The 10,298-nt window shown below is 52.9% G+C and overlaps 1 protein-coding gene across 1 annotated transcript; it reads right to left on the reverse strand.

Annotated features, from left to right (window-relative positions):
• Positions 1 to 355: 355 nt before the first annotated feature.
• On the reverse strand, positions 356 to 7,926 carry LOC132319097 (protein myomaker). Its single transcript, XM_059828966.1, has 5 exons — positions 7,792 to 7,926; positions 5,260 to 5,374; positions 2,680 to 2,828; positions 1,565 to 1,681; positions 356 to 502 (listed from the first exon to the last, which is right to left on the reverse strand). Exons 1-5 carry the CDS (start codon positions 7,924 to 7,926, stop codon positions 356 to 358), a joined length of 663 nt encoding a protein of 220 aa, XP_059684949.1.
• Positions 7,927 to 10,298: the final 2,372 nt, after the last annotated feature.

Below are 10,298 nucleotides of genomic sequence, written 5' to 3' on the forward strand. Positions count from 1 at the left end.
TGCTCAGGCTGGGCAAACTCCCAAGGAGGGGACAACTCGGGTCCTCCCAGGCTGGTGCAGGGGACAGCCTGGGTGGTGACATGGTCTGAGAATGCAAGGGTCTCCGTGAGCGGGGACAGGGTCACAGCCCAGACAAGTGCTTCTCCAGGGAGAAGTACGGGTCCGTAGCAAGCACAGCCTCTGCTAGGGCTGATGGTGGAAAGGCGAAGTCTTTCCAGGGAAGAAAAGCCCAGGGCGTGCACAGAGCTGGTGGGACAAGATGCTGGTGTCCCAGAGGAAAGGCATTTTGCTTTTGGTTGCACCCCTCCATCGCCCCGGGAGCAGAAAAGCAAGTGCCCCGCTCACCCGGGGCGGCTCAGACGCAGCAGCAGAGCGTGGAGCAGTCGAGCCTGGCAGGGGTCCCGGCGCTCCCGGCCTTCTTGTTCTCCTTGGGCAGCAGCAGCACGAAGGCCATGGCCAAGGCGCAGTGGTAGAAGCTGTGCACGTAGGTGTAATCCCACTCCTGCAAGTGGAGAGAGCATTAGCGAGACCCGCCGCGGCCACGGGAGCAGCGGTGCCGGGGGGCTCTGCGTTAGGTGCAAAACGTTAGGTTTCTACAAGTAGCCAAAAAGAAAGGAATAAAAAAAAATTTCTGAGCCTTCTGCCTCTTTTCGCTGTCAGAGAAGAAAGGATTTCCAGCCTTAAAAAAAAGAAGCAAAGTGGATTTAACACATTCCAATTTGCACATTTCCCAATTCTTGAATGAAGTGTTTCATTACCCCGCAAAGGACGCGGCGGCGAGGCCGGGGCGCGGGGGGAGGCGGTTTCTGCTAAGTGACATTTTTATGTTCTGCTAGAATTTGCAATTACTAAATGCTTTGAAAAATAATCCTTGGGGATGACTGTGAGGTTGTATCTAGCAGCTCCCAATGCACAGAGCAGCCGTAACAGCGGGGCTGAGCACAGGCGTGACCAGCAGCTGTGTCGGGGGGTTATCGCCTTCCCCGCGTGGGACAGACGGACCCTTTTGCGCAGGATGGGCAGGCTGGCCAGTGGCGAGAGCAGAAGGTTATAAACACGAGATCGAGTGCTCCCGGGAGTCAACTGAGAGTTTTTTCTTTGGCGTGAGCCAGCTTTGGGTCCAGCCATGCCTGGGTCATACCCAGTCCCTGCTGTGGATCCGCAAGGTGTCCTTAAGTCACTCATGCCTGGTTTCCAAAAAAACCCCACTCATATTTAACAAAACCATTTTGAGGACCATGTATGGCTGAAGAAAGCATGGTCCATGTCCTCGCAACTCACTTCATTGGGGGGGAAAGAGAGCAAGCATCACCCTGCATGTCACTCACTGTCACATCTGTCCCCGTCTACACCGCAGTTAACAGGCCAAGGGAATGGGGACAAGCAGGGAGGGACCCTTGTCCCCACCGCCAGACCTCGGCACACCAACCCCGGAGACCCGCACATGAGCTGGATTTTGTCCAAGGCTGGATGCAGCCCAGCGGTGCAAAGGGGGAGGTCTCCTATCTTGGTAACATCCTTTAAACGTTGTAAAGTCATGGTGATTGAGTGTGCAAACAGGTACCTCAAAGAAGAACCTCAGCATCAGTGCTAACGCCCCAAAACAGAAGCCAGGACCGATCTGTTGGGTGTAGACGCTCTTGTCTGGATAGAGCCCTTTCTTCTCTTTCATCTTTTGTAGCTGGAAGGAAAGAGAGAGCACACCAAGTGTATTCACCCGGCTTTAGCTGGCTGCTCCGCTTCCGAAAGATCCCGCAAATGCTGAAATAAAACCACGCGAAGCCCGCAGACCAGCTCCCCCAGGCTGCGGGGTCTGCCTGCACGTGGAAAGCCCCTCTGCCTGCGTGCTGCAATGGGTCCTCCTGCTTCAGTCCTGATCATAACGCTGTTTTCCTAATATTCAGCCCCAAACCCAGCTCAGGGAGCGTGTGCCCTCACAAACCCAGTTTCTGGGAGAGCAGATCCCAGCACAGCATCCGTGGGCTGGGGGATGCAGGGTAGTCCTGTGCCTTGGTCCCCTCCTTGCCCAACCCTCCCCATGGTGGCCACTTGTTTTTAGCTGCTGGCCGGGCAGTTAGACGGGGCTTAGCGACAGTTTATAGCTGGGACTCGCATCACTGTATTTCCATGATGCTTGGCAGCATCTTCCTGCAATTTTTATCCCATCACTGACTCCTTCTCCTGCCAGTGGCTCCACCACTGTGCTCCCGCCTGGGTCCACAGCATCTGCTGTGAGCGGGCACAGGCTGCAGCGCGGTGCCGGACTGTCCCAGCCAGATTCAGGCAGACTACAGGCAGATTCCTTCCCACTTTATCACCGCGTTTTATGCACATCTTCCACCAGCTCCGGGGCAGTTTACCAGACCCCTCTGCATCTGAATAGTTGTAGAAACTCTATAAATACATTGCTCCTGATTAGAAACACAGGGACAGGAGATATGGTAGATTGCTCAGACCGATTGAATCTGGCATTTATCACAAAGGCTGCTTGCTGTCTGCCTGCTTGCTGCCCGGGTTGAAGGAGAAGTGCTGCTTTAGCACCACCATGGCCTGTGCTGCAAGAGCTGGACCTCAAGGAGGAAACCAGTGGCACAGATCAGAGTCCTCCACGCAGGGCTCAGCCCCTTCCCTGCCACGAGCATCCTGCAAAGCCCCGGCACGGCGCCCTTCCCTACGTACCCATTTCACAGTTATCACTAGGACGGCCGTCCCGATGGGTCCCGAGTAGACGCCGTAGCCCCAGCGGTCGTGGTAGATCCTCACAGCGATGGTGAGGACGCCGAACATGACGAAGGTCGATCTCTTCGGCTCGTCAAACTCCGCCAGGGCTGTGTGGCACCGAGCACAGGGAGCATCAGCTTACCCACCCCCTTCCTCGGCTAAAGGTCTAAAGCCTTACTGGGGTCTGTCCCGCCTGCCCTGGGGACCCTCAGCATTGCATCCAGGTCTGGTTTGCCCTTCTTATGCCTCACAGCAGGGGAAACTGAGGCACACGGGGCAAAGTGAACCATCCTGAGGCATCTGAGTGGTCAGTATAGGAGCTGATTTTATAGGTCTTATGTTCAGTGTGGCGTGTGGAAGCTAAAGGAGATTTCCCACCGGTATTTCTCTTTCCTGCCTCGACCCAGAAGTCGGATGTGATTGCAAAGATGCTTGCAGCCGGTGAGTCTGCAATTGGCTCTTGGGTTCATCCTACCTCTCCAACCCTCCCAAACTTGCCGGCTCACCCGGATGCAGCCCCATCACCCCACTCTGGCAGGACTGCGCTCGCCAGTGCGATGGGGACTGGGCTGCCTGGCCGTGCCGGCACCTGCCTGAGGTTTGCAAGCTGGAAGTCGCCAGCGCGAGTAAATTATTAGAAGCTTTTGTTTAGCACAGAATGGGGTAATAACTGATAAAAGTTATGGATCCCAGTGGGCTCCATGCTTTTCCAGCTCGCACAGCTGTGTTATGGCTGTCCTGGATTTGCATTCCGGGAAGCGTGCCCGAGGGTCTGTGTCCGCACATGTGCGCTCGGGCTTTACAAGCCACAGCGAGAGGCTTCCCTGGGCTTCAGTCACCACACCTTCCATGTCCTTGGATCGTGGTTTTATAGGGAGTTTGGCTAAGGGATAATGTCCGCATTTTAATCTCTGTTGTTTCCCTGCGGGTCAATATTTTAAACATTGTAGTCCGGGATTTGTACTTTTTTGCAAGATTTTTGAATGCAGTAATGAAGCAATCAAGTTGAATTTTGCTGCAAGGAGCCAAAGTGTCTGGATCGGCTCTGACCTACCCTGACACTGCTGTTATCTACTGAAAATGCCCTTTGGAGATGATTTGCCTCATTGCCTTTTCTAGCCGAGCAGAGAGAGCGTTGAAGTGCATGGACGGTGTGGGAGCCCACCTTGGGACTCGCACCTTGGGGCAACAGAGCCATTTCTAAAGTTAGTATTTCCCCCACTCATTTCTCCCTGCATGGAAGATTTATCCCGTCGCATGCCCTGAAAGGGGGATGCTGCTGTCTGCACCGCTGGGCAGTGAAGGGAGGAGGGATGGACCTGCGCTGGGTGGAGCGGGTGCTGCCCCATGGCTCCTTCTGGGCTCAGGGGCCACAGGAGCCCCCCATCCCGGCCAGAGGTCCTGCACCATCCCAGCGGTCCTGAGGGCCAGAGGGGAAAGTCCTGTGAGAGTTTTGGGGCTGCGCATCAGCATGGTGACCCCAGCTCAGCACCGGGAGGGCTGGGGACCCTGCCTGGCTGGAGTGGGGACCGGGTGTGCGGCTGCTGGAGATGGTCCAAATCTGTTGAGCAAAGCCTTTGCTGTTGGAATGTGACTGTCCCCTCATCTCTCTCCCTACCCTACTCTCTTCTCCTGTCAGAAATACTCACGTCCTTCAAAAAACCGTGTTGACAAAATGGGAAAATAATAGGTTTGAAGTTTTTGTCCTTCTTTAGTTCTGTTATATTTTTTTCATTTCTATTATACCTTGTTTCAGTGGCAAATGAGGAACAAAATGAGAAAAACGAGGGTGAAAGGAATGCGGGAAAAGGAAAACTGTGTCAGGATTTTTAATAAAAAGGAAGTGAAATATGTTTCTGCTTTTTCTAAGCAGATCTAGTATTTCCCATCAGCCCAGCCCAGGCTTTTGATAAAGTAGGAAGATACATTTGTTTTGACTAAACCACTTCGATTTGCATGCTACCAAGGGAAGTGGCAGATTCTGCATTTCTTAATGCCCCCAAGTCAGGACAGGACAAGCTGATGGGCTCAGTATGGGGGAAATGAGGAGAAATGGGAGATTCCCTGCTGTATGAAGTTTCAAACTAAGTCATCTCATAGTACTGTCCTGCCTTGAACTAAAGCACAAGGCTGCACGTGTTACTTGCCAATTTGAAATAAATAATTCTGCTGTTGTAAGGACATGCATAGGAGCTGGTGATGGCAGAGGAACACCCAGCTAACACAAACACCAGGCGCCAGAGCTCTGTTTATCTCCAAGAGCAAAACTTCCCCAGCCACCACTCAGGACAGTTTTCATGTGTTTCTGGACCTCACCGAGTGCAATGGCTTTCCAAGGCATGAATGCTATAAAAATGGATTAAACCATAGCACAGGCTGACTTCCATAAAAGACAGTCTCAGAGCTAAGTCTTGCAGATGGGAGCCCAAAGGCAGCAGCATTTCTGGGGGCTGTACCCACTAACCGGCAACGCTGACAAATCCTGCCCGACCTGCAAACGCTGGTGCTCTGTAGGAACCACGAGAGACCGGTGCTTACCCATCAGGGACACCCAGATGGACAGAGCTGTTCCATAGATGCTGAAGTACTCCAGGATATCGTAGCGCATGAAGCACAGCACTGATAAGCCGGGGCCATCACATGCATGGTAAAACTATTTAAAAAAAACCAACACAACATTAAGAAAGCTAGTTCTCTACCTACAGACTGCTAAGGTAAAATAAGAGACTTCTGTTTTTATCAGTTGGTTTGAAACAGCCTTTTCACGGCTCTTGAGAGGGTGGCCAGCCAGGAACAGGACAGTCTCATATACACCAGGGTCACTGATATGCAGTAATGAATGTATTTGAGATATAATGTCACCGTTCCCAACTGCAAATTGCCTGAGAATCAGCATTCTTCTCTCTTAGCACAAATTATTTGTGGACGAGCTTTAGTTTGCCTCCCGGTCTGTGCCAGAATTTGCAATCTGATGACCAAGCTGCTTCGAGCCAAGGCGCAGGCGGCGCGGGGACGTCCTCTCCAGCAGAAGGAGGACTCTGAGGTTACGGTTCTGATTGCGAAAGATTCTTGTAAAACAATTCGAAACGAGTGTCCTGATGAAATGTGTATAGATGCCAGGTCACTGTCCAGGCGAACTAGAGTTTATATGGCTGGAGTCTGAATACTGGGGAATTCACTCATTAGCGCAGTCCTTTAAAAGCTGCTGGTTCCTGCCCATCAGCTCATTGATTAGGTTATTTGCAAAAAAAGCCATTGTCATGCAACATAGATGCAAATGAAGCCAAGAGAAATTTTCCAGTGCAATCAGAGGAATGCTCCCAGTGTTTGCTTGGCGCTCGCCTTTTCCTCCGAGCACTCAGCCCTGCGAGTTTTCTAGTGGTAGCACCAGTGTGCTTCAATGTTTCTGAAGAAGTCCCTTCACCGCTTGGCAGGACGCCCTTGGAACAATCCTCGCTGTCACGGCCCAGCGGGGAGGCTGATATTATTTATAATGGGAATTGCTGCAAGTCCTTTGGCTCACTGCGGTTTCTAGAAAAGATTGCACTGCAGCCGTAATTCTTTTCTCTGCTTGAGATTGGGTTCGAGGAGTCTGGAGACGGGGGGAAGAAAGGGTGGAAGACAAAGAGCGTGTTTCTGGCCGGCGTCGCGGCACTTGTCTGCGATGGACATATGCTTTCACTGCTCTGATGAGGTCTCCTGGGGGAGGAGGAGTGGGATGCTACAAGAAAGGCAACAGCAGCAGCTGCTGCCCTTCCTACCCCCCCGACCATGCTGGCAGCTGCCTTCCTTTCCCCACGCACAGATATTTTGCCTCTTCAGTCTCTTCGGCGAGGACCTGTTCCACCTCCTGTCGAAACACGTGCCAATTTTCCTATTGACTTCTCGGGGAGGTGGAGCAGACACAAAACCGGTGCAGAATGAAATTGTAGATGTCTGGCTTCCCCGGGGAGCTGGGGGGGCTCACTTGGGACGTTTTTATTAACTAGTCCTCTAGTTTTTATGGAACTGGCAGAATTTCTGCCCCTGCATTGTGCTTTAATTGGAGGCTTAAATGGTGGATCCTTAGGAATAAGAGGCTGGCCTGGTTCAGAGCCCTGCTTTACCCTCAGTGCTGCTGTGGAAGAGCTTTTCACACAGGGAAGGTCCTTATCTACTCCCTGCCTCAGTTTCTCTGTCTCTGTGCAAGGGATGTGACAACCCTCATGAGGTGCCTTGAGATGGGTAGGGAGAAGAGGTAAATGCAATATTGATTGGGTTGCTGGGCTATTTCCTTCCTATTCTTTAGCAGAGCATTGCCACGGGATTAAATGGGAGATTTCTTCCAGTGGGAATGCTGCTTTAGGTGCTCAGCCCGTGTGTGTTCGGAGGCACTTAGCAGTGACACAAAGCGCAGGGCAGCTTACTGCCGGGAGCAGGAAAATGAATTATTTTGTACATATACAGACAACTGACTTTCTCCACTCGTTATTCCCATGCGAGAGAAGGCAGGCTGATTCTGAGCCTGGTGAAACACATGCTTTCAAACCGCTCTGCCAGGGTAGAGGGTAAATAATTATTTTTCTTGATAGCTTAGCAGCATGTTTTAGTCTTTCCTTTCCCAGCGCAAAAACTCCCCTGACTCCAGCATTGCTCCCATCACCACTTAGCAATTGCAAAATCAGTAATTCGACTACGTGCTTTTGGCTAAAACGACAGAAGCATAGCAAGAGACTCTGGATACAATTTAAACCCCAAATTCAGCATGGCCATTTACCAGCTGTAAAACAAAGAGAAAAACCAGCTCCAAAAGACTGTGAATCAATCAAGTCGCTTTGCACCCAGACCCTCTCCCTAACCTCACAACCATAAAACACCATTAAATCTATGTAAGTCCACCCCTTAGGACATCCTAAACTGAAGAATCAGCTACTCAGCGCCACACAAGGTGGGAAATAACTGAAAATGGATATTCTGGGGTCACGCTCGCTGGTGTTAGGTGAGATCCAGCTACCCTTCTCAGTGGAGACCCGATCCAGGGGGCATTCGGGGGGGTGAAACACGCGGTGGGGAGGGTCGGGGACATCTTACCGCCACGAAGAACATGGTGAAGAAGTAGACCATGGCTTCCATGTGGAAGCGCCGCTTGGCTGCGATGCTGATGGTAGGGAGGAAGACCAAGGTGCTGATGGTGGGCAGAAGGAGCTTGGCCACCAGTGAACCCATGGGTGCCTCACAGGCTGGCGGCTCCTGGGGATGGGGTCTCTGTGAGCTGGACGGGGACGGCGGAGAAAACAGCCGTGGTGAGCGTGCTTTAAAATTTAAATGCCCTGCATGGTGGGGAGGGCTGCGGGCAGGGAACAGCTGCCACCGCCACTGCAGCCACCCCCTTCGCTCCTGTCTCTCCCCAACAGTGAAATTCCTGACGCAGCCGGCGGCTCCGGGTGGCAGATGCTCTGTACCCTCAATATCTCCCCGGATGTTTCTAAAGGAGCGAAGGGGAATGCCGTCCTTGCACGCCTTGTGCTGGGTGTCGGCTCTGGGTGCACAGTGGGTGAGGACTGCGGGTTTGCTTGCTTCCCATGGGGACACCCCACCTCTGCATCCTGCTGCCCCCACGCCAAGCCTGGGTCAGTGCTGCTGGAGCAGCCTGGAAAAAAACGGGAAAGGGAAAAACCATCCTCTGCTCCACGCTGGCACGAAGTAGGGAAGAACTGGTATGTGGCAGGTACCAGGGGTTTTTAAAACAGCGGGACATATCCTGCTACCTTTGCTGTGCCTAAGAAATACACACCAAGCTCCAAATCTGCCTTCTATTTCTCCGCAAGGGCAGACCTGGAAGGGGTGGGCAGACCTGGAAGGGGTGGGCAGACCTGGAAGGGGTGGCCCTGCTCTAGCGGAGCACAGGCATCGGGGAGCTCGGGTGATGCAGCACCTAACGCCTGCTATGGTGCCTACATGCCCTCCTGCCTACGTGCCCTCCTGTGTGCTCCGGTGCAGTTAGGTTTTTCAGCCATGCCCTCAGGCTTTGCAGTGTGGACACCTCCAGGAGATCTGTCTGAAATTCAGGAGCTGAGCATCTCTGGGGTGGAGGAATTTGAGCAGATGACCATGCGGTGCAGAAAAGCTGGAGGAAAGGAAACCAAAAGCCAAGCAACGTTTGGGCTGCTAATCCACTCAGTGGCTTCTCTCTTTTATTACAACTTTTTATTATATCACTGCTGCTCCCCTCCTGGGTTAATATCTTTTCCTTGGAGCCTCGCAGGGATTCTCGGCATCTTTTCGGTACAGCTGTTCCCGGGACGCAGGGAGCCGGAATGCTACGCTTGAGCAACCGCCTTTGTGGCTATGGGTTTGGGGAGGAGGCTGCGAGCTGCGATATGAGCCACCGTCTATTTCTGAGGCCGATAGGACTGGCTCGCCTGTCCCCCGGGAGGGGGTCCGGTGGAAAGGCAGGCATGCACAGAGGAAAAAATGCTCTTTAAAGCACTCCAGCCAAGTTGGAAAGGGCTCTGGGAGAGGGAGCGCAGGGGTGTTTTGTGTGCGGTGAGAATGGCACGACAGCATTAAAGCACTGACCCGAGGGGGCTGTGCTGAGAGCCTTCCTTGGGCACAGCTGAGATGAGCTGCGTAGGGCTCCCGTTTTTAGCTGATATTGCAGGAACCATCCACGTTCCCTGGCCGGCTGCAGGCAGCATCCCTCCGCAGAGCGTGGGGCTTCCATGCTGCCCACACCATGTCTCCAGCCGCCCTCCATCCTGGACAAGCCATAAACTTAGCACAAACCCCTGCAAAATTGAATCTCTACCAATAAATAGTGAAAAACTCTGGTGTCCCTATTTACCACGAAAATTAATCCCTCCAAGCCAGCACATAAATACCCTGCTTCTCTCCAGGCGTCCAGCGCTGAGCGGGAAGTGGAGCAGAGTGCCAGCACACCCCAAAGTACCCCGTTCCTTTTCTGTGCCATATCCTCAGATGTATCCGTTATTCCATGTAATTCTTGCATGAGCTGCTTGGACTGAGGAAGGTGCTCGGGGCCGCTGCGTGCTGCACGGCCAGGCTTGTCTCCGGGAGAGTCTTGAGTGGGGTTGGGGTTAGCTGTTTGCACAAACCGCTCTGGATTCCTGGCTAAGAAAACCACGTCCGCCCTGCTTTTGTGGCCATGAGGTTGGTGTCAGAGAGGTGAAAACACAGTTCAAAACCTGTTGATGAGGACAAACTTCCACGTCTGGTGCAAAGCAGCCCCCCTCGCCCTCCTGGGACCATTTCCAAGGACATGGCAGTTGTGCAACAAGCCACCATTTGCAAGGACGTGCAAGGGTGGTGGTTGTGCAACAAGCCAAATGGCATCAGTTGAAAAATACGATCGAGCAGTTGTTAAATGCATCCCCCTCGCCCCCCTCCTTTGCCCAAAATCTAGCTGGAGCCCACTGGAAAGGAAACCCCGTTGGCTGCTGGATGCAGCCAGTGCCAGCCATGGCAAGCGTTCCCCCGAGCAGGGAAGTGTTGGAGCTCTCAGGAGCAAGAAAACATTCCACAGGTTGTTGGGTTTTTTTTTTTTTCCCTCTCCCAGCTGCACACCCTGGGCTGGCGTT

The sequence above is a fragment of the Gavia stellata genome, chromosome 24 (assembly GCF_030936135.1).
Source record: "Gavia stellata isolate bGavSte3 chromosome 24, bGavSte3.hap2, whole genome shotgun sequence".
In the NCBI taxonomy this organism is placed as follows: domain Eukaryota; kingdom Metazoa; phylum Chordata; class Aves; order Gaviiformes; family Gaviidae; genus Gavia; species Gavia stellata.

Coding starts and splice junctions, on each gene's coding strand:
- LOC132319097 (XM_059828966.1), bottom strand. CDS start 7,926: ATGGGTTCACTGGTGGCCAAGCTCCTTCTGCCCACCATCAGCACCTTG. Junction 1,682..2,679: donor TAGTGATAACTGTGAAATGG/GTACGTAGGGAA, acceptor CTTTCCTTCCAG/CTACAAAAGATGAAAGAGAA. Junction 503..1,564: donor TGCTGAGGTTCTTCTTTGAG/GTACCTGTTTGC, acceptor CTCCACTTGCAG/GAGTGGGATTACACCTACGT.